At 40.4% G+C, this 27,893-nt stretch overlaps 1 protein-coding gene across 2 annotated transcripts in view; it reads left to right on the top strand.

Moving 5' to 3' along the window:
• The first annotated feature begins 296 nt into the window (after positions 1-296).
• Positions 297-27,893, top strand: part of CFAP36 (cilia and flagella associated protein 36) — a 33,616-nt gene continuing 6,019 nt past the window's right edge. Inside the window, exons 1-7 of one of the 2 annotated variants that reach the window (XM_032292093.1) lie at positions 297-615; positions 5,543-5,607; positions 7,471-7,572; positions 11,934-12,048; positions 16,323-16,410; positions 18,164-18,215; positions 19,834-19,936. In XM_032292093.1, coding sequence (XP_032147984.1) covers positions 501-615; positions 5,543-5,607; positions 7,471-7,572; positions 11,934-12,048; positions 16,323-16,410; positions 18,164-18,215; positions 19,834-19,936 — 640 coding nt within the window. In that variant the 5' untranslated portion in view covers positions 297-500. Of the gene's footprint in view, positions 616-5,542; positions 5,608-7,470; positions 7,573-11,933; positions 12,049-16,322; positions 16,411-18,163; positions 18,240-19,833; positions 19,937-27,893 lie in introns of both variants that reach the window. The other variant, XM_032292092.1, reaches the window with a different exon arrangement.

Genomic DNA, 27,893 nt, shown 5'->3' with positions numbered 1-27,893 from the left:
TCAGCTGATCTGCCCGCCTCAGCCTCCTAAAGCGCAGGATTACAGGCGTGAGACACGCTTCGCGGTCACTGCACCTTTTCTAAATCTCGGCTCCTACGCACCTCTCAGCAGAGAGAGCGCGGAGAATCTGTCTATGACTTCCAGCCAATAGCTACACTACTTTTCTCAGCCCTACAACTACGGACCAATAGGTAGATGGCTTTCCTTTGAAGCCACGTTCTCTTTCAACCAATCAGAAACGTTTTTCAAACGTTTGCCCGCCCCTCCTTATGCGCTCAGGCTCCTGGAAAGCTGAGTTCACTTCCGGGCCGCAGTCTAGGGCAGCTACGTGTGTTGTCATAGCGACCATTTTGCGTTAACTGGTTGGTAGCTTCTAGCCTGGGGGATGAGCGACTGCGCGCCAGCGCTTCCCCTACTCCCACTCGGCTCCCTGTGGCCCCAAGGCCTAAGCGGGCTCCGGCGGTCTGGCCTAGGGGTCCCCGTGGCCCCTTTGGGGCGGGATGGCTACGGAAGAAGAGGACGAGGTGGAGTGGGTGGTGGAGAGCATCGCAGGGTTCCTGCGAGGCCCGGATTGGTCCATCCCCATCTTGGACTTTGTGGAGCAGAAATGTGAAGGTAAAAACCAGAGCCCGAACCGACAATCCTTTTCTCCTCTCTCACACCAGCGGCGGGCAGGGGGCTGGTAACCACGAAGCATTTTTGTTACCCCCCCACCCCGCTCATCAGGTTTAGAGCTGGTTTTGTGGGAGGAGTTCCTTTTGCCCTGACAATGTGTTCCTTCTCAGACCTGAACCTGGGGACCGAGACTCCCCTTCCCCGAGGCCCAAGCACATGTCCGAAGAATGTTAGACTTTAATCGTAAATTAGGCCTCTTACTTTGTCCTGCACGTTTCTGCCCGGGGCAGGTGGACTGTTTGGCTGGGCTTCTTCAACAGATTCCCAGACTTGAGAGGAGAAGCGTCGGTTTACCTGAGTTACTTACGATCCCTAGCATTTCGCCCTGTGTAGTCAGCTTAAGAAATGAGAAATGATTCACTCCAAACCAACGGTTGACTGCAAAGGAGGCTGTGTGATAACTCCAGGAAGCCCACAGCCGGTGATTTTGGTGGCCTGCATTCCCCTTGGAGAGCTCTCTACTCTTGGCTATACCAAAAATTTGCCAGGTGGGGCCTGGGAACCATTCTTGGAACAAATGAGGCATATAGATGTGGTATAATATTCCCTGTGAGGGACAGGCATCTCCGGGTTCTGAGCAGTTCACGCTTTGAGTTCTGCATTCAGTTCGTGGAGACAATTTGCAGTCCATTCGCAGAAAAGGAACCAGAAATCACGTCATATAAATGAGTGCCCAAGCGTTACTGTGGTTGTTTAGTCGGGCAAGACTTTGAGGGTAGTAATATTAATCAATTACTGGAACATCTGTTTTGTGTTGTAAGGTTCAGTGGAATAGAGTTGGTTCAGTGGTCAGTTGGTACAAGCCACGGGGAAACAAATATCAGTGAAGGACATACTCCATGACAGAATGTATCCAAGATGAGTTAGCCAGCCTCAGAAGGTAATGAGCTTCCTGGCTCCAGCAGTGTTTGAATGGATCTGACAGCGACTTAATAGGGTTAGAGGGATTCAGTTATTCAGCTATCAAATGGTCGGTTATCCTGGATGACGTTTTAAGACTTCTTTAAATTCCAAGATATCATGAATCTGGTAAAGATGAAATTCAGTTTGACCACTGAATCTTTTCATTACATTTTCATTGCTATAATCAAAATTCAAATCATAGCTATTGAAGTGTTGTTTTTACAGGTAATTTTTTAGCAATGTTCAAAAACAAGATAACTTCTATTTGTACTCCTTTTCGTTTGTTTGTTTTTGAGACAGAGTCTCACTCTGTCGTCCAGGCTGGAGTAAAGTGGTGCGATCTTGGCTCCCTGCAGCCTCTGCCTCCCGGGTTCAGGGTTCAAGCGATTCTCCTGCCCCAGCCTCCCTGGTAGCTGGGATTACAGGAGCACACCACCACACCCGGCTAATTTTTGTATTTTTAGTAGAGATGGGGTTTCGCTATGTTGGCCAGACTGGTCTAGAATTCCTAACCTCAAGTGATCCACCTGCCTCGGCCTCCCAAAGAGCTGGGATTACAGGCATGAGCCACCGTGCCCAGCCTGTACCCACCCCTTTTTATTTTGAGACGGAGTCTCACTCTGTCGCTAGGCTGGAGTGCAGTGGCGTGATGTCAGCTCATTGCAACCTCCGCCTCCGGGGTTCAAGTGAGTCTCCTGCCCCAGCTTCTCAAGTAGCTGGGACTACAGGCGCACACCACCACACCCAGCTAATTTTTGTATTTTTAGTAGAGATGGGGTTTCACCATGTTGGCCAGGATGGTCTCCATTTCTTGACCTCATTAACCAAGTGACCCACCTTGGCCTCTGAAAATTCTGGTGTACTCCTTTTAAGAAGTTGAAATGTGGCAGGATGGCTCACACCTGTTATCGGAGCGCTTTGGGAGGCTGAGGTAGGCAGATCACTTGAAGTCAGGAGTTTGGGACCAGCCTGGCCAACATGATGAAACACTGTCTCTAATAAAAATACAAAAAAGCCGCGTGGTGGTGCGAGCCTGTAGTGCCAGCTACTTGGGAGACTGAGGCAGGAGACTCACTTGAACCCGGGATGCAGAGGTTGCAGTGAGCCTAGTTCTTGCCACTACACTCCAGCCTGGACAACAAAGTGAGACTCTATCTCAAAAAAAAAAAAAAAAAAAAAATTGGCCGAGCATGGTGGTGTGCTTCTGTAATCCCAGCTACTCCAGAGGCTGAGGCAGGAGAATCACTTGAATCCAGGAGGTTGCAATGAGCCGAGATCACACTACTGCACTGTAGCCTGGGCAGCAGAGCAAGACACCGTCTGGAAAAAAAAAAAAAAAGTTGACATGTTATTAACCGGGCTGGGTCACTTGCATCTGTACGCCCAGCAACTCAGGAGGCTGAGACGGATCACTTGAGTCCAGGAGTTTGAGGCTGCAGTGAATGATGATTGTGCCACTGCACTGTAGCATGGACGACTGAGACCCATTTCTTTTTTTAAAAAAAAAAGACTGGGCACGGTGTCTCATGCTTGTAATCCCGGCACTGTGGGAGGCCAAGGTGGGTGGATCACGAGGTCAGGAGTTTGACACGAGCCTGACCAACATGGTGAAACCCTGTGTCTACTAAAAATCGAAAATTAGCTGGGCATGGTGGCGTGTGCCTGTAATCCCAGCTACTCAGGAGGCTGAGGCAGGAGAATTTCTTGAACTTGGGAGGTGGAGGTTGCAGTGAGCTGAGATCACGCCACTGCACTCTAGCCTGGGCAACAAAGTGAGACTCCGTCTCAAAAAAAACCCCAAAAACTGAAAACGCTATTGTGAGACTGATAAGGCATGTGGAATTTGACCTAATTTAGAAGAAGAAATTATGCCACCCTTTGATTCCATTTACCCCACTGAGACCAAATGCTGAAATGGAAAAAAATTAAAGCATTGTCCATCTTTTTATCCCTAAATGTCAAAAGTGGATGTATCTCAGTAATAACATACCTGATTGTATAATTTTACAGAGAAGCAGTAATCTACAGCCTTATGAACATGTACAGTGGTGATTTGGTTTCAGAATTAGCTGCTGTATTAAATACCCACTGTATTGCTTATATGTGCAGTGTTACATAGAGCAGATGCCAGGATAAACAGAAGTGACATGCCAGTGACACTTGAAATAATTGTTTATAGTTCATTGTCTCGGGGTTGCCTGTATGCTGTTCTCTACCTCAGATTTAAAGATTAGTCTTTATTTATTTATTTATTTATTTTTTAAGATGGGGTTTCACCATGATGGCCAAGCTGGTCCTGAACTCCTGACCTCAGGTGATCCACCCACCTCGGCCTCCCAAAGTGCTACGATTACAGGCATGAGCCACCGCGCTCAGCCTAAAGATTAGTTTTATGCAGCCTTGTGACATCAACTTTTATTTCAACAAACATTTATTGAAAGTGTCGTTGGGCTAAGCTGAGGCTAGAAGGATGAATGCAACAGAATCTTGTCCTTGAGAAGTTTATAGTGTAGTAGGGAAGACAAGCAGGCAAACAGGATAAAATACAAAGTGGCAGGTGCTATAATAAGGGTAGGTACATGGTGCTGTACAGTATGAATTCAGAGGAAGGGATCTAGCCAGGCTAAGGGCTGGGAGTGAGTAGCAGGTCACGGAGAATATGCCACTTGGTAATATTCTTAAGAATGATCGGGAGAGAGAGGGAATGGGGGTAAAGTAAATGCAAAAAGGAAGGAACAGCTTGAGCAAAGGCCTGGCAATTTGAAGTGGTGTGTGTTGTATTTGGCGATGTTTCAAGTAGTTGTGTGTTGTTAGGAGTGTAAGGTTTGAGTTTCCAAGTTGTGGGAAATGAGATGAAACCTAATTGTGGAGGGTTTTGTCTAGCCTTCTAAGGATTTTGCACTTTTTCTCTAGAAAATGAGCACTTGTTGAAGAGTTTAAACCGAAAATTGCAGAAGTTAGTTTTGCATTTTAGAAAGATCAGCCGGGAGGAATTTAAAGAATATTTATTGTTACAATTCCCAAGTTTGTCCTGTTTCCCTGATTAGATTATAGCTTCTTGAGAAAATATTTATATTTCTAATCTACATTGTTTTATACATATGATCTTTCAGTAAACACTTGTTTTGATTTTATTTAACTTCATTATTTATCTATAGTAACAAAAATGGCCTGGTCACTTTCAGTAACATTTACATCGGCAAAATTCCAGTACAGTAAAATAATTTGGAGCCTATTGTAAAAGGACTTAACCATTAATAAGAATATTCCATTAAAAGTTATGAAGAAATTATTTCCTCATATTGATTGAAATGTGTTTTTGGTCTTAAATATGAGATAGTGTTCATTTTAAATATTTTCTCAAGTAGGCAAAAAAGCTTGTTTATGATTAATAGTATATATATACACATATATATACACAATTGATAGTGTATATATATACGTATATATATAAAATATATATATATGTGTCTATATGTATATTTTTTGTTTTGTTTTGTTTTGGAGACAGAGTCTCACTCTCTCGCCCAGGCTGGAGTGCAATGGCTCGATCTCAGCTCACTGCAACCTCCATCTCCTGGGTTTGAACAATTCTCCTGCTTCAGCCTCCCAAGTAGCTAGGACTACAGGCGCCTGCCACCACACCTAGCTAATTTTTGTATTTTTAGTAGAGACAGGATTTCACCACTTTGGCCAAGTTGGTCTTGAACTCCTGATCTCAGGTGATTCGCCTGCCTCGGCCTCCCAAAGTGCTGAGATTACAGGTGGGAGCCACTGTGCCTGGCCAATAGTATATATTTTTAGATATATTCATTTATATATTTTTAAAAAGATAATCCCTAAGAATTCAAAGCTGAAGAGCTAGGCTATAGGAATGACAGTTCTATTTGTAAGGAGTGGATTTTTGTATTTGCAGTAATAAAATGATTTTTTTACACTATGTAATATTTTCTTTTAAATTTAGTTTTTGATGATGAAGAAGAAAGCAAATTGACCTACACAGAGATTCATCAGGAATACAAAGAACTAGTGAGTATTTTTTTTCACTGATTTTTAAAGGTAATGAGGCTAATATTACTTCCAGCTTTTCTAAATGAAGAAATTTTTTTTTCATTAAAAATCCTGAATTTTACAAAAATCCAGTCTACCTTAACAATAGTGCCTGTTATACCTGTCTCCACAGATTCTCTGAGCATCTCATTTTTATGACTTCTTATCTCCTCTGCTCTTAAATCTAAGGAATGGTTTTACAGCTGTTTATGGGCTCTTGCATGTATTCTTTATATTTTATTCTTATTTTGTTGATGCATCCAAGGACATATTAGTTACTTAGTCATGATTGTCTTGTGATTTTTTTATTTTTGAGACTGGGTCTTGCTTTGTCACCCAGGCTGGAGTGCAGTGGCCCTATAACAGCTCATTGCAGACTCAGCTTCCCCAGGCTCAAGCAATCCTCCCATCTCAGTCTCCTGAGTAGCTGGGACCACATGCGTGCACCTCCACACCCTGCTAATTTTTTTGTGTTTTGTAGAGATGGGGTTTCACCATGTTTCCCAGGCTAGTGTCCAACTCCTGAGCTCAAGCAATCTGCCTGCCTGGGCCTCACAAAGTGTTGGGATTACAGGTGTGAGCCACCGTGCCTGGCCTTGTCCTGTAATTTTTTTTTTTTTTTTTTTTTTTGAGACGGAGTCTGGCTCTGTCGCCAGGCTGGAGTGCAGTGGCGCAATCTCAGCTCACTGCAACTTCTGCCTCCTGGGTTCAAGCGATTCTTCCGCCTCAGCCTCCCGAGTAGCTGGGACTACAGGCACGTGCCACCACACCCGCCTAATTTTTGTATTTTTAGTAGAGACGGGGTTTCATCATGGCGAGAATGGTCTCAGTCTCTTGACCTCGTGATCCGCCCGCCTCGGCCTCCCAAAGTGCTGGGATTACAGGCGTGAGCCACAGCGCCCGGCCGTCCTGTAATTTTTAAAAATGCCTCTGGCAGTGAGGCGCAGTGGCTCACACCTCTAATCCCAGCACTTAGGGAGGCTGAGGCACGTAAATTGATTGAGGCAAAGAGTTCGAGACCAGCCCAGGCAACATGATGAAACTCCATCTCTATAAAAATTACAAAAATTAGCCAGTCATGATGGCACGCACCTCTCTCTAGTCTTAGCTGCACGAGAGGCTGAGGTGGGAGGTTGGATCTCTTGAGCCCAGAAGGTCAAGCCTGCAGTGAGCCATTACTGTGCCACTCAACTCCAGTTTGGGAAACAGAGTAAGACCCTGTCTCAAAAAAAAAAGAAAAGAAGTCCAGGTGTAGTAGCTTATGCCTGTAATCCCAGCACTTTGGGAAGCTGGGGTGGGCGGATCACCTGAAGTCAGGAATTAGAGACCAGCGTGGCCAACATGGTGAAACCCTGTCTCTACTAAAAAAAAATACAAAAATTAGCGGGCATTGTGATAGGCACTTCTAGTCCCAGCTACTCAGGAGGCTCAGGCAGGAGAATCACTTGAGCCTGGGAGGCAGAGGTTGCAGTGAGCCAAGATCACACCACTACACTCCAGCCTGGGTGACAGAGTGAGACTCCATCTCAAAAAAGAAAGGAAAGAAAAGAAGAAGAAAAAATGCCTCTGAGTAGCAGAAGAGTTGTGCTACACTGAACTTCATAATCCTGACTTCAACTATTTCTATTAGAAGAAATACAGTTTCATGTGATTTTCTGCAAAAATATTAACTTTTAATTTGTGTTTTGGTGGAAGACAATGTCACTGCCATGTAATATAATATTATGTAGATTAATATTTGCAAAAAATTTGATTATACGTTTCTAAACTCAATACTTAATATGCAAACTGTCATGTAGAACTTTTCTATGTAATTATAACAGTGAAACTTTGTCTTTTTAGGTTGAAAAGCTGTTAGAAAGTTACCTCAAAGAAATTGGAATTAATGAAGATCAATTTCAAGAAGCATGCACTTCTCCTCTTGCGAAGACCCATACATCACAGGTTTTTGCTTTGTATTATTCTGCTAACATACAGTTTTAACAAAAATGCCCAGGGTTTCACTTAAATTTGAATGTTTGATTGACAAGCAATACTTTAGACATTGTGAGAAGTGGAAAGATAATTCATCATATATGAGTTCTTTTTGAGAGCAACCCTGAAATATGATAATTTGAGGCATAAATGAACTGATGCAATTCAAAGTGACCTTTCTAAACTCAGAACTAGAATAAGATCACAGGGATTATACAAACTACTGTTTTATTTACATAGATCTCTTATAATTCTGTAGTTGTTCCTTTTATAATTTTAGAGGATCCACAGTCAGTAGTTCCTGTAGCTTCCTTCTCTTAGAACTACTTTTATTATCTTACTGGTTGTGTAGTGCTAGGCTGAAGTAGTGATACATATGTTTATAAACTGTTTTTGTTGTTGTTTTTGAGATGGAGTCTCACTCTGTTGCTCAGGCTGAAGTGTAGTGGTACGATTGCAGCTCAATGTAGGCTCAACCTCCTGGGCTCAGGTAATCCTCCTACTGAATTCAGCCTCCCTAGTAGCTGGGACTGCAGGTGCTGCACTAGCACATCTGGCTAATTTTTGTGGTTTTTTTAGAGACAGGGTCTTGCTGCGTTTCCCAGGCTGTTCTTGAACTCTGGGCTCAAGCGATTTGCCCACTTTGGCCTTTCAAAGTGCTAGGATTATAGGCATGAGCCACCACCTGCAGCCTATAAACTAATATCTATTGAGGGCTTATGCTAGTTGATATTTTAGGCACTTGACATGTTTTATTTCATTTAATCTTTCTAACACTCTTAAGAAACTGGTACTATATAACTTCCATTGAGAAATGAGGAAACCAAAGCACAGAGATATGAAGCCAATAGTCCAAAGTCCACAGCTAAATAAGTAGTAGAGCCAGTATCCCCAGCCAAGGCAAGCCAACTGCTCAGAGGGTAAGGACTGGGATATATTGCTAGTACCCAAGTAGCCTTCTGCTCAAAAACTAAAGGCCAGGCAGTGACTCATGCCTATAATCCCAGCACTTTGGGAGGCCAAGGCAGGAGGATTGCTTGGGGTTTGAAACCAGCCTGGGCAACATAGTGAGACCCCAACTCTAAAAATAATACAAATGTTAGCCGGTTATGGTGGTGTTCTCCCATAGTCCCCTTACTCAGGAGGCTGAGGCAGGAGCATCACTTGAGCCCAGAAGGTCAACGCTGCAGTAAGACAAGATGGTGCCACTGCTCTCCAGCATGGACAGCAGATTGAGACCCATCCCTGAAAAACAAAACACTGGCTTTGGCATCTCATCTTCTACCAAATAAACTCTGATTTCTTAGCTAGCAAGATAAGGTAAGAATTGTTTAAGATGAGACTCCAGATTATAATGTTAGCCATGATTTCTTGCTGTAGTTCTCCAATGTATTATGTTCTACTGCCATTCCAGGTCACTTGCTCTTATGAGCATCTGTGTACCTAGCTTTGCTAATGCTGTCCCTTAACCGGGAATCTGTGGTCCCCTCCTCAGACTACTCCATCATTCCTTTCATCACGTGGAGAAATCCTCCTCATCAGGACCTGTTTGAATTGCTACTTGTTACAGCAGCTTTGTTGTTTATTCTAATCAGAACCAAATTCATTCTCCTTAACTAGCCCAATTTTAAATTGATATTTTTGTTATTCTGCCTTGAATTACAGTTTCCTACAAGTCTATTTGCTCTACTAGATTGTAAGTCCTTTGAGCTGTTTTTAGTATCTTTGCACTCCCTGCTGGTAGAACAGAGATGAAAACTTAGTTTCTGGTACGTAGTTCTCAATAAATGTTTCTTAATTTAAATTATCTTGTTATTATCACCTAGAAGATGTTGCCTTGACTACTTTTTAACCCAGCATTTCCTCTTTTGTACAACTTTTCATTTGATGATCAAATAGAAAATCTTCTTTTTGTTTTTGTTCTTGAGACAAGGTCTTGCTCTGCCACCCTGGCTGGACTGCAGTGGTGTAAACATAGCTCTCTGCAACCTCTAACTCCTGGGTTCAAGTGAATCTCCTGCCTCAGCCTCCTGAGTAGCTAGTTCTATACATGTGCACCATTATGCCTGGCTAATTTTTCAGTTTTTTTTGTAGAAAGGGAGTTGTGCTGTGTTGCCCAGGCTGGTCTTGAGCTCCTGGCCTCAAGCAATCCTCCTGCCTCAGCCTCTCAAAGCTCTGAGATTACAGGTATGAGCCACTATATTTTGGCTGGGTGTGATAGCTCATACCTGCAATCCCAGTGCTTTGGGAGGCCAAGGGAGGGGGATTGCTTTAGGCCAGTGGCTCGATACCAGCCTATGCTACAAAGCAAGACCCCATCTCTACAAAAAATACAAATACAAGAATTAGCTGGGCATGGTGACATGCTCCTGTAGTCCTAGCTACTTGAGAGGCTGAGGTGGGCGGATTGCTTGAGCCCAAGAATTTGAGGCTTGCAGTGAGCTATGACTGTACCACTGTACTCCAACCTGGGCTGCAAAGTGAGACCCTGTCTAAAAAAAAAATAATAATAATAATTTAGATGTTATTGGTACGCCCACATTATGTGAAAAAATCTAGCGATTTCCAAGAAGACATAACAATCCTTAACGTGTATGCACCTAATAACAAAGCAACAAAATGTGTGAGGCAGAAACGGAACTGCAAGGAGAAATAGATTAATACATGATTATAGTTGGAGACTTTAGCACCCTCTGTCAGTTTTGGACAGATCCAGTAGTTAGAAAATCAATAAAGACATAGTTGAACTAAACAGCACCTTCAGGCCGGGCATGGTGGTGGTTCATGCCTGTAATCCTAGAACTTTGGGAGGCTGAGATGAGCAGATCACTTAAGGTCAGGAATTCGAGACCAGAATGGCCAACATGGTGAAACCTTGTCTCTACTAAAAATACAAAAATTAGTGTGGCTTGGTGGTAGGCGCTTGTAATCCCAGCTTTTCGGGAGGCTGAGGCAGGAGAATTGCTTGAACCTGGGAGGTGGAAGTTGCAGTGAGCTGATATTGCACTACTGCACTCTGGCCTGGGCGACAGAGCAAGACTCTGTCTTTAAATAAATAAATAAATAAATAAACAAACAGCAGCTTCAGTCAGCTGAATTTAATGGAGATTTATACACCACTTCATCTAACAACCAAAAATACACATTCTTCTCAAGATCACACAGAATAGTCAAGACAGATTACATTATGGGCCATAAAAGACATCTCAACAAATTTAAAATGGAAATCATACAGTGTCTGCTTTCAGACCACAACCTAATTAAACTGGAAAAAAAATAACAAAAGATAGTTGGGAAAAGCCAAAATACTTGGAGATTAAACAACACACTCTAAAAAACACATGTGGGCCAGGCATGGTGACTCATGCCTATAATCCCAAGCACTTTGGGAGGCCAAGGTGGGCAGATTGCTTGAGCCTAGGAGTTTGAGACCAGCCTTGGCAACATGGTGGAACTACATCTCTACAAAATACAAAAAAATTAGCAGGGCATGGTGGTACGTACCTTCCACCATATTGGCCAGGCTGGTCTCAAACCGCTGACCTTAGGTTATCCACCCACCTCAGCCTCCCAAAGTGCTAGGATTACACGCATGAGCCACCGTGACTGGCCACAATTTTTGTTTTATAGAATTATAAGGAATTATGTAATTATACTATATATAAAATATATAATCATAGAATAATTGTAAAGTATTATATGTTATAGAATTGTAAACAAATGTCCATCTTTATTCCTGATCATCTTTCTTGTTCTGAGGTCTACTTTATCTGAAATTAAATTAAGCTATTCCAGCTTTCTTTTTAAACAACTTTATTGAGATATAATTTGCATACCATAATATTCATTCTTCTGAAAATTTTTTTTTTTTTTTTAAATGGAGTTTTGCTCCACCACCCAGGCTGGAATGCAGAAGCGTGATCTTGGCTCACTGCAACCTCTGTCTCCTGGTTCAAGCGATTCTCCCATCTTAGCCTCCTGATAAGCTGGGACTACAGGAGCGTGCCACCACACCCAGCTAATTTTTGTATTTTTTTAGTAGAGACGGGGTTTCACCATGTTGACCAGGCTAATCTTGAACTCCTGACCTCAAGTGATCTGCCCACCTCAGCCTCCCGAAGTGTTGGGATTACAGGCATGAGCCAGTGTGCCTGGCCGAGAACCCTGTTTTTAAAGTAAAAATTTTAAATTGTCCCTTTGAGACATCTAGTCATACATAATAAGGTAGCATTCTTGAATTAATCTATGGTTTTGCAGTGGAAATAATTTGAATGTGTGGGCAATAATTTTAAAATTTGAACCTTCATTTCACTTGAGGCTTCTTTCCACAGGCCATTTTGCAACCTGTGTTGGCAGCAGAAGATTTTACTATCTTTAAAGCAATGATGGTCCAGAAAAACATTGAAATGCAGCTGCAAGCCATTCGCATAATTCAAGAGAGAAATGGTAAAATATTGAAGTTAGAAATCTAAGTGCTAAGTGTATTTTTGTTTACAGTTTTGACTATTCTAATTTTAATATGGTCTTAAATGTAGCTACCTTGTGTACATTTATTTCGTTTGAAAGACTTTAGCTGACTTGAGATTTAAGAGTAAACTTCCTGACCTGTATTTGACATCTCAAAAAAAGGAGACCAGAATTCAATGATACTTTGGATTTCACAGAGTTCGATTTTCTGCCCAGCCATTATGTTTATGAAATTAAGTATTTTTAAGTGGTCATAGTGGTAGTTACTGTTGAGAGGTGTTCATCCTTCTTCTGGCTTATGATTGTTAGGACCTTTGTAGGAAGCAGTGGTTCTTAAGCCTTAGCAAGTATTGGAAATGGTTGGAGGGCTTGCTGAAGCACATATGGCTGCCTCCCAGTTTCTGATTTAATAGGTCTGGAGTATTGATAATTTGCATTTTTAACAGTGATATGGTTTGGCTGTGCCCTCACCCAAATCTCATCCTGAATTCCCATGTGTTGTGGGAGGAACCCAGTGGGAGATAATTGAATCATGGGGGCAGGTCCTTCCCATGCTGTTCTCCTGATAGTGAATAAGTCTCACGAGATGTGATGGTTTTGAAAAGTGGGAGTCTTCCTGCACAAGCTCTCTCTTTGCCTGCTGCCATCCATATAAGAGGCGATTGCTCCTCCTTGCCTTCTGTCATGATTGTCAGGCTTCCCCAGCCATATGGAAATGTAAGTCTGGTTAAACCTGTTTGCTGTGTAAATTGCCCAGTCTTGGATATGTCTTTATCAGCAGCATGAAAACAGAGTAACACAAACAAGTTCCCAGGTGATGCTGAAGCTGCTGGTCCTGGGACCATACCGAAACGTACTGTTCTAAGGCACTGGGCAGAGACAAATATGCTTGTACCAGTGTCACGTGGAAGAGAAAAATGGAACTCAAAGCCCTATTGACCCTCATTAGTTTTATCTTTCCCCAACTCTGTGTCAAGCTCACTTTCTCTCTAGCTCTTCCTGCTCTTGTTCCCTTCTTGTGTGCCTGAACTACATTTAACATCCTGACTCAAAACAGCTGAGTTTCTAACCATGCTGCTTGTTATTGTACCCAGATTATCATCTCTTTCTAACCCGTATTATCATTTCTGTTTCACATTTCTTGCTGTGGTAACCTCACCTTAATTTCTATGTCTTCCTTAGCTCACTAGATGGCCATGATGTTTTTTACCATGGCAGATAATCAGTCTCTTTAATGGTTTGGCAGCAGGACCTTTCCTTTGATTGTTTCTTGAAGATGTGAGATCTATAGTTCAGTTGCATCGTTTGCTCTTAAGGGCCTGGAACGTGAAACAATAGGGCTTCTGTTGTTGCATGGCAAACATGAGAATTTTGCAGAGCCCTTGTTGGAGAGTTTACTTCTCACTTGACTATGTGAGTAGAGACTCGTAGAGCCAGCTACCATCATAATCATCTACTAGACCCCCAAGATGCTTTCCCCAGTAACTAATAGAACTGTTGTATGTGGGTAGGGGGAGAACACCACCCTAGCCCTGAAGAATGCATCACAGTGCTATTACTTCCATGTAAATAAGTTTGGAAAATAGTCTGTGTCTTTCTACTGTGGTTTGCTCTATAAAATCCTTTCCTTTGAATTTTCCTGAAAACTGTGCTTCATTCTGACTTGTGAGTTAGAGAATTTTAATAAGTGTGTTAGTAAAAAATATTTTTTAGGGTATCAGGAGAAGACATAGTGAACTTGACATTGGCATTCTGTAGTTTTCAGTTTGGAATTTAATTGGAAACTCATTTAGGTTTTAATAAAAAGGGAATAAATGCATATCTTATATCATGTGGATGCCTCAGGCTATCAGTAAAAGAACACCCCAATGAAAAAAACATCTCCCAGAACAAGAAGTCCAGAGGAAGGGACAGAAGGAAGGCAGGTTCAGAGTTGGGTAACATAGTGGCTCAGTGATGTGATCAAGGACCTTGACACTTTGCATCTTTACACTGTGCCATTCTCAGGATCTTCTCTCATAATTATACTTTGGCTGGACTGAATGCAGACTCAACAATGTCTTATGAAGAAATGGAATAGTACATCCTTCTGTATATCTCTTTTTGTTAGCAAGACAACAATTTCATGGAAGCCTTCCAGTTTTCCCCTCAAGTCCTATTGATTAGGATTCAGGTCACTTGCCTTTCTTAAACCATCTGGCAAGGGGAATGAGACCATTATGATCGGCTTGAACCAATTAGGGGTCACTGTCCTGGGATAGGGGAGGGCCCTGCCTCTAAGTACTTAGCTGCCTGATAATTCTGCAAAAGCTGACTTCTATTAGCAAGGGAGGAGAAGGGGAATGATGTAGAATAATGACTATTGTCAGACCACAGCATGGGGCATTTTACTTACATTTAAACATAAACTAATAACTTAGTTTCTGCTATAGACTTTCTAATACATGTATTTAAGAGTTTTGCTGGCCAGGCACAGTGGCTCATGCCTGTGGCCCCAGTGCTTTCAGAGGCTGAGGCAGGAGGATTGCCTGAGCCCAGAAGTTTGAGGCGGCAGTGAACTATGCCCCACTGCATGCCAGCTTGGGCAATAGAGTAAGACTCTGTCTCAAAACTAAAAAAATAAAAGAAAGAAAGAAAGAATGTTGCCTAACTGAGATCCAGGGGTGAGTACCTTAATGTCGATTATACTCAAAGCTGCAGACTATTTGAAAATAGTCCTAATGATGAGAAAAAAAAATCAAAGGCTCTCTGGATTCTTGGTTGTATCTTATTAAAGAATTTGGAGAAAATGCAAATGAGAGTATTATTTTGATGGTTTTTAAGTACTTTGTACTGTTGTGTTATTCTTAGTACTTTCAGTTTCCTTAGAAAGATGATTAGAATAATAAGTGTATATTTTTTTGACTGAGCAAAAATGCACTTAAGATTGATGGATTATTCAGATGTCAATTTTCTGGTTGTGATACTGTACTACTATAGTTTTGTAAGATGTTATCACTTGGGGAAACGGGGTAAAGAGTACATAGCAGCTTTCTGCATTATTTCTTAAAATTGCACTTACCGCAAAAGAAAACATTTAACTTTTAAAAACGTATTTAAACATGAGGAGGATTAGAGTAATAAAGCTATTTTAGAGTGGATCCAAAATCCCACAGTCATATGTGAATAAAGAAATGGAAGGTAAAAATTAAGCAGCATTCTGCTAATGTTGTGGAATGTAATAATTATAGATAGAAACAGAACAATTATTACCAATCCACCTGCTTTGCAGGAAGAAAAGATAATAAAGTAAATTAAACCAATATTTTAAGTTACTTTTTATTTTCTTGGGCTGAAGCTGCTACTTCCCTGGTTTATGATTATTAGACCAGTATCTGAACAGAAGCTTCAAGGGCAGAGATCATTTTATTCATCTTTGTAGCCCCCCAAAGTGCTTAGCACCATGCTTTTATTGCACATAGTAAGCAGGGCCCTTTTCAATAGCATCTGATAAAATATGAACGAAGAGTTTTAATGTTATTTCAGTTAACAAAATCATATTTTGTTTTGTGACTCTTCTCATTTAAGGGGCACCTTTGAGATCAGTTTCATTGTTAAGCCTAACTCAATGATTTCCATGGTATATTCTCAGACGCTATGTGATTATGGAAGAGAAAAACATATTAACAAATGTTTGCTGCCACACATTGTTATTTTAATTGACAATAAAATAGTTACTAATAGATATTTCTAGTTAAAATTGTGGGGTTTTTGGTGGGGCTTACTCCGTAAAATAAAAAAAGGCTTAAAAGATGGTAGTTAAAAATGGCTGGGAGTGGTGGCTCATGCTTATAATCCTAGCACTTTGGGAGGCCGAGGCAGGCACATCACTTGAGGTCAGGAGTTTGAGACCAACTTGGCTGACATGTTGAAACCCCACCTCTACTAAAAATTGGCTGGGCATGGTGGTGGGCAGCTATAATCCCAGTTACTCCAGAGGCTGAGGCAGAATTGCTTGAATCTGGGAGGCAGAGGTTGCAGTGAGCTGATATCACACCACTGCACTCTGGCCTGGGTGACAGACAGAGACTCTGTCTCAATAAAAAAAATTAAAAAATAAATAAAAAACAAAAGATGGTAGTTAAAAAGATAATACCTTAGGAAGTTACCATGATAGATCTGAAGTTAACTTCTGCGTAAGGAACTAGAACAGTGAGAAATAGATGTTTTCAGTTGAGTTGATACTATTCCATGTGGTCTTTGGTTTCAAACAGGTGTATTACCTGAATGCTTAACGGATGGCTCTGATGTGGTCAGTGACCTTGAACAGGAAGAGATGAAAATCCTGAGGGAAGTTCTTAGGTACCAATCTCTAATTATTTTTTAAATGAATCATTAGTAATATTGTATGATCTGTACATATGCTTTTGCCTGACAAATATGAACTAATAAAATTGCTGAATTCTCCACTGAAGACCATCAAAATGATTTATCATTATATGACTGTGAATATATTTCTTAATGACAAAAAAAGTTATTTTCTGTCTAAGTGAGAGGGTCTTTTCACACTCCCATTATAGGAATAGGAAAGTAGCCACCAATGGGAAAAGTTGCAGTAGACCCAGCCTGATCTCTGGAGAGAGGCATAATGACTTGAGCTAAGCAGAAAACTCTATGGCTTCTGGATCTCATGATGGAGGTGGCATATTCTAGGTGTCACATGGTAGGAGGCTGGGCATCTAGACTCCACAGTTTGAATAGCCAACTTGGTGATAGTAACCTGCAAGGGAGCAAGGACAGTGAGAGGCATCTCTCCTAGATGAGTGTCTTGCCAGTCTCTTTGTCTCCCCTGTTATATGATTCTCAGCCAAATGCCTGGCAAGGAGTGTGCAGACCAATAAGGGGGTCCACACAGAACTAATATAGGTTAAGGGACATTCCTTTTTCTTTTGAGCCTGTTGTGCCCTGACCTTTATGGGAATTTTGGAAGGAAGGAGCAGTAGTAGCTCCTAATTTTTAAATCTCCTGTGAGAATATATTAGGTTTAGGGCAAAAGGATGCTATAATCACGGTGTCACCTGCAGACTATGGCATTGGCCTTTGGGGTCACCACTTCTCCAACCATACTACCACACATGACCATTGTCTAGCATCCTGTGGTTCCCCTGCTTAGGAACTTTGTCCCACCTCCAAAGCAGAAGAGAGGATAGGAGGATGGGCCTGTTGGGAAACTATGGCAGGAGCTCGGTGCTTAATTTCAGGGAGTTTGAGTGATTATGGAGAGGGCAGCAGATATGCTGGTGAACTAAACCCTTTCTTGCCAGATCCTTCTTTGGATGGCAGGGGAAAATGGGAGCCTGAGATGATACAGAATGCTATGAGTTTAAGGTTTGAGAGGTAAGGGTTTTTGGTTCAAAGGACTGGTAAAGTTTTGATTTGGAGTGGTTGTGTTGGTTGATTGGTGGCCTGAAAACTGGTCAGCATTGTATTTTTAGATTTTATTTTCTAAGAGCTTTTGAGGGGATATACTACTGTATAAGTAATAGAACTTAGTTGTGAACATGTATAACAGTTGAACTTGGTTACTTTCCAAAATCAGTATGTCTCAGTGAGCAGTTTACAAAAACTGATAGGCTTTGGGACAGTGGTATCACGAGTGCTTGATGTTAGCTCAGATGTCACCGGAACAATAGCATTTTATCAAGAGGGGCGTTATGGCTCTTATCAAGAGGGGTGTAATTGATCTCTCTAAAGAGGGTGATTGAAGTCCTTATTAATGAGATTTGCCATTCAAATTGGGTTTATTAATTATAACCTTATTAATGAGGTTTGCCATTCAAATTAGGATTTCAAATCTGTTGATCTTTGTTCATTTGGAGTTCTAGAAGAAATAGGTAGACCTGTATTTTATGTTACTAACTATATTATGCTGTATGCCTATGTGTGTCTTTCCCAGTTGACTGTAAGCCATTTTAGAGCAAGGCTTGATTATCTTCCATCTTTGTGTCTAATATGCCTTGTATTGTAAGCTTAGGTTAGCATGTTGCTTAGTTGAATATTTGTTCTTTGACCAAAAAAGGAAAATTACTTTTTACCTTATTTTTGTGTATTTTAGAAAATCAAAAGAGGAATATGAACAGGAAGAAGAAAGGAAGAGGAAAAAACAGGTGCCTACAGAACATATAACAAAAGTATTTTATATTTATGGCTGTTATCTCTTATTAAGTTTACACCTAGTTCTTACTATTAAAATTTATACTTATGTGGAACTACATAATTCCTCAAAGTAGTCATTTTTTTGGCAAGTATAAGCATTTGTATTTAACTTTTTATACTTTTTTCCCCTTTATTTTTGTCCTGGTAACTCACAGAACAACTTTTTTTTTTTTTTTTTTTTTTTTTTTCTTCAGGCTGACTCTCACTCTGTTGCCCAGGCCAGAGTGCAGTGGAGCAATCTCAGCTCACTGCAGCCTCCGCCTCCCAGGTTCAAGCGATTCTCCTGCCTCAGCTTCCCGAGTAGCTGGGATTACAGGTGCCCACCACCATGCCAGGCTAATTTTTGTATTTTTAGTAGAGACAGGGTTTCACCATGTTGGTCAGGCTGGTCTTGAATTCCTGACCTCATAATTTGCCCACTTTGGCTTCCCAAAGTGCTGGGATTACAGATGAGAGCCACTGTGCCCAGCCAGAACTTTTTATACTTTTTTTTTTTTTTTTTTTTTTTTTTTGAGATAGAGTCTCACTCTGTCACCTGGGCTGGAGTGCAGTGGCACAATCTTGGCTTACTGCAACCTCTGCCTCCTTGGTTCAAGAGATTCCCCTGCCTCAGTGTTCCAAGTAACTGAGATTACAAGCCTGTGCCACCACACCTGGCTAATTTTTTTAAATTTTTAGTAGAGATGGGGTTTCACCATATTGGCCAGTCTGGTCTTGAACTCTGACCTCATGTGATCCACCCACCTTGGCTTCCCAAAATGCTGGGACTATAGGCATGAGCCACTTTGCCTCGCCAACGTTTTATACTTCTTAATATAGAAATTATATACTTTTTTTTTTTTTGAGATTGAATCTTGTTCTTTTGCCAAAGCTGGAGTGTAGTGGCGAGATCTTGGCCCACTGCAACCTCTGCTTCCCAGGTTCAAGCGATTCTCGTGCCTCAGCCTCTCGAGTAGCTGGGATTATAGGCACCTGCCACTATACCTGGCTAATTTTTGTGCTTTTAATAGAGACAGGGTTTCACCATGTCAGCCAGGCTGGTCTCAAACTCCTGACCTCAAGTGATCCACTGGCCTTGGCCTCCCAAAATGCTGGGATTATAGGCATGAGTCACGGCACCTGGCCAAAAGTATATACTTTCCTATAAGAGTGTATACTTTATACTTTCTTTTAAAGAGGCCAGACATGATGGCTCATGCCTGTAATTCCAGCACTTTGAGAGGCCAAGGTGGGTGGATCACCTGAGGCCAGGAGTTTGAGACCAACCTGGCCAACATGGCAAAACCCCATCTCTACTAAAAATACAAAAATTAGCCTAGCGTGGTTGGTGCACACTGTAATCCTATCTACTCAGGTGGCTCAGGCATGACAATCATTTGAATCCAGGAGTCGGAGGTTGCAGTGAGCTGAGATTGCACGACTGCATTCCAGTCTGGGTGATAGAGTGAGACTCCGTCTCAAAAAAACAAAGAAAAAGAAACATATAATGTTTTTGGATCCTTTAGGTAGTGAATTCATTAAAATGAATCTAAATTGTATTTTTTTTTTTTTTTTTACTGTATCCTGAAGTTATCAGAGGCTAAAACAGAAGAGCCCACAGTGCATTCCAGCGAAGCTGCAATAATAAATAATTCCCAAGGGGATGGTGAACATTTTGCAGCCCTACCCTCAGGTAAGATTTATGAATACATAAACACCATATATAATGTGCTACTTTCAAAAGAAAAAAAATGTGCTACTTTCTCATACTTAATTTACTTCAAAAACCCTGGGAGGGAGTATTGAATGTCTTTGGTATTTAACGTTCTTTGTGAATTTGATTAAAGAGGTTGCAGACAAGAGATACTGAGCTGAAAGAGAAAGTAGAGTCCCCAAATTTCCATGTAAAGCCTGGAACCCAGAGTAGAGAGCAGAACTTTTTGAGGGAATAACTAGCCTTTGTGCGTGGCTGCAGCTTACAAGACAGGTTCACATAACATTCGGTATTCTCTTCCATGCTCACAGTTATTTGGTATTTGTGAGTGAGAAGCTGAACTTGGAAAGATAATCTTTCTTTTCTAATGAATTAAGTACAGCTAGAAAATAAGAAGTAGCCATTTTGTCCAGATGTTTAGTCAGAAATTGTATCTTAAAACCAAAATTGGTAAGAATCCTTGTAGGAAATATTAGTGGATGACCTTTTCAACGTGGCAAAATCTATGTTGAATATGAACTGATTTTCTATGTAAGAAAACAAGTAGTTCTGAAACAGATATTGTAGTCATGAATTCAGTTCATTTTATTATGTATTCCTGTGGTTTTAATGTCCTTTTCTCAATTAAAAAAATATAACTCTGTGAGGTAGATATTATGATCCTGGTTTTTCTTTTATCTTTTTTTTAAAAAATATTCTTGTTGAGTCAGGTATTACTGTGTTGCCCAGACTGGTCTCAAACTCCTGGCCTCAAGTGATCTTCCTGCCTCAGCCTCCTAAAGCACTGGGAATACAGGCATGGGCCACTGTACCCATCCCTTCTTTTTTTTTTTTTAAGAAATTCAAGGAAGCTGAGCAACTTGTCTAACAAAGATCACTGAACTCTTCAGTGGTGGAGTTATGACTTACCTTCGTCTTCTGACACTAAAAATGTTCTTCTATACCTTAGTTTAGAAGAACTTCTATAATTGATATTAATGTGATGTTTACCCATTAATTTTTTATGTAAGTTGGAGAGCAATTTTCTTTTTTTAATATGCTTAATTGAAGCTGTTTTAGATTCACAGTAAAATTAAGCAGAAGGTACAGAGATTTTCCCCATATGCTCTTTGCCCAGAACATGCTTAGCTGCTCCCATTATCAGTCCCCTGAAAAGTAGTGCATATGTTATGTTGGTGAACCTACCTTGACAACATTACCAGCGAACCAGAGAGCATAGTTTACATTAGGGTTCACTCTTGGTATTGTATATTCTGTGGGTTTTGACAAATGTATGATGATATGTATTCGCCATTATGGTATCATGTAGTATATAGTTTCACTGCCCTAAAAATTCTCTGTGCTGTGCCTGCTCATCCTTACCACCTCCTAACCCATGGCAACCACTGATCTTTTTACTGTTTCCATAGTTTTGCATTTTCTAGAATGCCATATAGTTGGAATCATACAGTAGTACATAGCCTTTTCAAATTAGCTTCTTTCACTTAGTATAATGCATTTAAGGTTTCTCTGTGCCTTGTCATGGCTTGGTAGCTAATTTCTTTTTAGCCCTGAATAATACTCCATTGTCTGGATGTGCCACAGTTTATTTATTCACTTATCTGCTGAAGAACATCTTGGTTGCTTCCAGTTTTTGACAGTTATGAATAAAGTTGCTGTAAACATCCATGTGCAGGTTTTTGTGTGGACATAAGCTTTCAGTTCTTTTAGGTAAATACCAAGGAGCGTGATTGTTATGTCTTACAGTAAGGGTATGTTTAGTTTTGTAAGAAACTGCCAAACTGTTTTCCAAAGCGGCTATACCATTTCCATCCCCATAGCAGCGAAGCTCTTGTTGCATCCTTGCCAGCATTGGGCATTGTCAGTGTTCTGGGTTTGGGCTATTCTAGTTGGTGTGTAGTGGTATCTCATTGTTAGTTTATTTGCATTTCCCTGATGACATGATGTGGAGCATCTTTTCATTGCTTGGTTGTCATCTATGTATCTTCTTTGGTGATATGTCTGTTAAGGTCTTTGGCCCATTATATTTTTTGGGTTGATTGCTTTCTTATTAATTGGGTTCATTTTCTTATTGTTGAATTTTAAGTATTCTTTGTATATTTTGAATAACAGTCCTTTATCAGATGTGTCTGCTGAAAATATTTTCTCCCAGTCTATGGCTTGTCTTCTCATCCTCTTGATACTGTCTTTTACAGAGCAGAAAGTTTAGTAAAGTTCAGCTTATTAATTATTTCATAGGCTGTGCCTTTGGTGTTGTATCTAAAAAGTCATCACCATACCCAAGGTCATCTAAATTTTCTCCGATGTTATCTTCTAGGATTCTTACAGTTTTACACTTTACATTTAGGTCTGTGATCTATTTTGATTTTTTTTTGTGTGTGAAGGGTATAAAGTTTGTGTCTAGATTTATCTTTTTTCTTTTGGGTGTCCAGTTCCAGTTTTGTTTCCTCATTGTATTGCCTTTGCTTCTTTGTCAAACATTGTTTGATTATATTTATGTAAGTTTATTTCTGGGCTCTCTATTAAGGTTCATTGAACCATTTCTTCATTCTTTTGCAAATACCATACTGTCTTGATTACTATAGGTTGAATTCTTCAAGTTGGGTAGTGTCAGTCCTCCAATTTTGTTCTTCAGTATTGTGTTGGCTATTCTGGGTCTTTTGCCTGTCTATATAAATGTTAGAATCACTTTGTCAATATCCACAAAATGACTTGTTGAATTTTTGATTTATATTCTATTGAATGTATAGATCATGTTGGGAAGAACTGACATCTTGACATTATTGAGTCTTCCTGTCCATAAACATGGAATAGGCAGGCATGGTGGCTTGTGCCTGTAATCCCAGCATTTTGGGAGGCCAAGGCGGGAAGACTACTTGATCTCAGGAGTTCAATACCAGCCTGGGCAATTTGGCAAAACCCCATCTCTACAAAAAATACAAAAATTAGCTGGGCATGGTGGTTCGTGCTTGTAGTCCCAACTACTAGGGAGGCTAAGGCAGGAGAATTGCTTGAGCCCAGGAGGTGGAGGTTGCAGTTTGAGTAAAGATTGCATCATTGCACTACAGCCTGGGTGACAGAGTGAGACCCTGTCTCAAACAAAAAGTTAAAATAAAAAAAAAACAAACCATGGAATATCTCTCCATTTGTTTAGTTCTTTCTAGAATTTTATAGTTTTCCTCATATAGATCTTGTGCATATTTTGTTATTTTTATATCTAAGTATTTTATTTTTTAGGGGTGTTGTGCTAAAGTAAATGATATTGTATTTTTAATTTCAAATGCCATTTATTCATTACTAGTATAAAGGAAAGTGAACAATTTCTGTATATGAATCTTGTATCCTGTAATCTTGCTATATAATTATTCTTTTCAGTTTTTCTGTCAATTCTTTTGTGTTTTCTATGTAGGTGAACATGTTCTGCAAATAAAGACATTTTTATTTATTCCTTCTCAATCAGTGTACTTTTTATTTCCTTTTCTTGTCCTACTGGATTTTTTTTTTTTTTTTAGACGGAGTCTTGCTCTGTTACCAGGCTTGGAGTGTAGTGGTGTGATCTTGGCTCACTGCAACCTCTGCCTCCTGGGTTCAAGTGATTCTTCTGCCTCAGACTCCCTAGTAGCTGGGACTATAGTCATATGCCACCATGCCCAGCTAATTTTTTGTATTTTTAGTAGAGACAGGGTTTCACCATGTTGTCCAGTATGGTCTCAATATCTTGACCTCATGATCCGCCTGCCTCGGCCTCCCAAAGTGCTGGGATTACAGGTGTGAGCGACCGCGCCCAGCTGTCTTACAGGACTTGTAGTATGATGTTGAATCAGAAAGGTGAGAGGGGACATTCTTGCCTTGTTTCTGATCTTTGTGAGAAACCTAGTTTCTCACCGTTAAATATTGTGTTAAGTTTTAGAGGTTTTTTTTAAGATACTCTTTATGAAGTTAAGGAAGTTCCCCTCTATTGCTAGTTTACTGAGAGCACCCATTAATTTTAAGGAGTTAGTGTCTTACTTGACAAAACAGGAGGATATCGAACTAGAAGCGAATTTGTGAAGTTACCTTGCTTCTTTCTTTGTATCAAGTCAAACCATTTCTTCGTATGTATGTACACACTCACACACACACAGATACATTCTGATACATTCTGCAGATTGTAAGTTGAAATAGCCTCATTTGAATTATACCTATGAAAGCTCCTGCTTTAGGTTTGTCTGTGCTGCATTTTAATTTGCTGACCCAAATTAACTTTGTTTTATATACGCCTAAGTACTTTAAATCTTGTGTCTAACATTATTTGAATAAACTTCCTTTGTCTGCTTTCTTATCTGATTAAGTGAAGCTATAGAAAACTTGATCTCGGCTGGTCGGAGTGCAGTGGTGTTTACAACTAATTGATCACAGCCAGTTACAGATTTCTTTGTTCCTTCTCCATTCCCACTGCTTCACTTGACTAGCCTTTTACAAAAAATAAAAAATAAAAGAAAACTTGATTTCAAACCACATGTAATTCAGTTTACACATTAATGGCACAACACAAATGGTAATTTCAAAAGTAATGATTGTAATTAAAAAAATTTTTTAATGAGCATATCTGATATTTCAGAGGATCACTTCATACAAAGCGATGGAAGCCCATTATGAAGACCTAAGTGTGGAAGAATCATGAAGTTGTTTGACCTCCCGTTTTGTCCTTTTGCCTTTGTTTCCCTCATTCCTGCTAGCAATGGATAGTATCTTTTCTTAGATTGATGCAGAGTTGCCAGACATGAGATGATCTTTCTTTAGGTTTTCTGGCTTTCTGATCTTTCCTTCCTAGAAATTAGAGAAGCCAAATATTTTGGCTTCAAGTACTTTCCTTTCTAGGTTTGAGAATATATGTATGTTCATAATTAACAAACCCAAGGCAATAACTGTCCAGAGAGAGAACATGAGTGGAATATAAATGCTTATATGTATGGGTTCCCCCCTCCTCAGGAGTGATTTGAACTGTCCTTTCTCCAGGTCTGTGAGTCCATTGGGGGCTAAGCCTACCTCTGCTAAAGTCACTATCAGTAACAACAGTGGTGTTTTAACTCTATTTCTGTTAGTTCTGTAGCTCCCTGTCTAGGTTGGTTTGGAGTGCTGGTTCCAGCTTATCTCTTCCATGGAGATTTCCCTTATTGTCCAAGGGCCTGTAGAGCTTTTCTTCCTCCAACCTCTCTGGCACTGTAGTCAGTCCAGTCACTGCTAGAGCAGTGGTCTGTTGTCAAGCTTCTTGCACGGACAAAATTCTGTTTTCTCTTTAGTATGTTTGCTGGCAAGGTTTCTTTCTTTCTTTTTTAACTGTAAGGATCAACCAGGTGTGGCAAAAATTTTTATCATTAGAGACATGTGTGCCATGTTTTCTTATCATGCTTTTAGATCTTAGCATCATTTTAATGTAAGTCGTGGCTTGTCTCAATATACTTTCTTTCATAGCCCATGTATTTACACCGAAAGGGTTTTTTTTTTTTTAAATTTATTTTATTGCATTTTAGGTTTTGGGGTACATGTGAAGAACATGCAAGATTATTGCATAGGTACACATGTGGTAGTGTGATTTGCTGCCTTCCTCCCCATCACCTATATCTGGCATTTCTCCCCATGCTATCTCTCCCCAACTCCCCACCCCCCATTGTCCCTCCCCTTTCCCCCCCCAACAGACCCCAGTGTGTAGTGTTCCCCTCCCTGTGTCCATGTGTTCTCATTGTTCAACACCTGCCTATGAGTGAGAACATGCGGTGTTTGATTTTCTGCTCTCGTGTCAGTTTGCTGAGAATGATGGTTTCCAGGTTCATCCATGTCCCTACAAAGGACACGAACTCATTGTTTTTTATGGCTGCATAATATTCCATGGTGTATATGTGCCACATTTACCCTGTCCAGTCTATCATCGATGGGCATTTGGGTTGGTTCCAGGTCTTTGCTATTGTAAACAGTGCTGCAATGAACATTCGTGTGTACGTGTCCTTATAGTAGAATGATTTATAATCCTTTGGATATATAACCAGTAATGGGATTGCCGGGTCAAATGGAATTTCTATTTCTAGGTCCCTGAGGAATCGCTACACTGTCTTCAACAATGGTTGAACTAATTTACACTCCCACCAACATTGTACAAGTGTTCCTATTTCTCCACATCCTCTCCAGCATCTGTTGTCTCCAGATTTTTTAATGACAGCCATTCTAACTGGCGTGAGATGGTATCTCAATGTTGTTTTGATTTGCACTTCTCTGATGACCAGTGATGATGAGCATTTTTTCATGTTTGTTGGCCTCATGTATGTCTTCTTTTGTAAAGTGTCTGTTCATATCCTTTGCCCACTTTTGAATGGGCTTGTTTTTTTCTTGTAAATCTGTTTTAGTTCTTTGTAAATTCTGGATATCAACCCTTTGTCAGATGGGTAAACTGCAAACATTTTTTCCCATTCTGTTGGTTGCCAATTCACTCTAATGACTGTTTCTTTTGCCATACAGAAGCTGTGGAGTTTGATTAGGTCCCATTTGTCTATTTTGGCTTTTGTTGCCAATGCTTTTGGTGTTTTGGTCATGAAGTCCTTGCCTACGCCTATGTCCTGAATGGTTTTGCCTAGGGTTTTTCTTCTAGGGTTTTTATGGTGTTAGGTCTTATGTTTAAGTCTTTAATTAATCTGGAGTTAATTTTAGTGTAAGGTGTCAGGAAGGGGTCCAGTTTCTGCTTTCTGCACATGGCTAGCCAGTTTTCCCAACACCATTTATTAAACAGGGAATCCTTTCCCCATTGCTTGTTTTTGTCAGGTTTGTCAAAAGATCAGATGGTTGTAGATATGTTGTGTTGCTTCTGAGGCCTCTGTTCTGTTCCATTGGTCTATATCTCTGTTTTGGTACCAGTACCATGCTGTTTTGATTACTGTAGCCTTGTAGTATAGTTTGAAGTCCGGTAGTGTGATGCCTCCTGCTTTGTTCTTTTTGCTTAGAATTGACGTGGCTATGCGGGCTCTCTTTTGGTTCCATATGAAGTTTAAGGTGTTTTTTTCCAGTTATGTGAAGAAGGTGATTGGTAGCTTGATGGGGATAGCGTTGAATCTGTAAATTACTTTGGGCAGTATGGCCATTTTCACGATATTGATTCTTCCTAACCATGAACATGGAATGTTTCTCCATCTGTTTGTGTCCTCTCCTATTTTGTTGAGCAGTGGCTTGTAGTTCTCCTTGAAGAGGTCCTTTACATTCCTTGTTAGTTGTATTCCTAGGTATTTTATGCCCTTTGTGGCAATTGTGAATGTCAGGTCGTTCTTGATTTGGCTCTCTTTAAGTCTGTTATTGGTGTATAGGAATGCTTCTGATTTTTGCACATTGATTTTGTATCCTGAGACTTTGCTGAAGTTGCTTATCAGTTTCAGGAGATTTTGGGCTGAGACGATGGGGTCTTCTTGATATACAATCATGTCATCTGCAAATGGAGACAGTTTTACTTCCTTCTTTCCTAAATTAATACGCTTTATTTCTTTTTCTTGCCTGATTGCTCTGGCTAGAACTTCCAATACTACATTGAATAGGAGCAGTGAGAGAGGGCATCCTTGTGTAGTGCCAGATTTCAAAGGGAATGCTTCCAGTTTTTGCCCATTCAGTATGATATTGGCTCTTGGTTTGTTGTAAATAGCTTTTATTATTTTGAGATACGTTCCATCAATACCTAGCTTATTGAGGGTTTTTAGCATAAAGGGCTGTTGAATTTTGTCAAAGGCCTTCTCTGCATCAATTGAGATAATCATGTGGTTTTTGTCTTTGGTTCTGTTTATGTGGTGAATTACGTTTATAGACTTGTGTATGTTGAACCATCCTTGCATCCCCAGGATGAAGCCTACTTGATCATGGTGGATAAGCTTTTTGATGTGCTGTTGCAATTGGCTTGCCAGTATTTTATTGAAGATATTTGCAT

The sequence above is a fragment of the Sapajus apella genome, unplaced genomic scaffold (assembly GCF_009761245.1).
Source record: "Sapajus apella isolate SASKATOON/1434 unplaced genomic scaffold, GSC_monkey_1.0 scaffold26, whole genome shotgun sequence".
Taxonomy (NCBI): Eukaryota; Metazoa; Chordata; class Mammalia; order Primates; family Cebidae; genus Sapajus; species Sapajus apella.
Note: the sequence above shows the minus strand (reverse complement) of the source record. Positions and strands in the feature narration are given on the sequence as shown.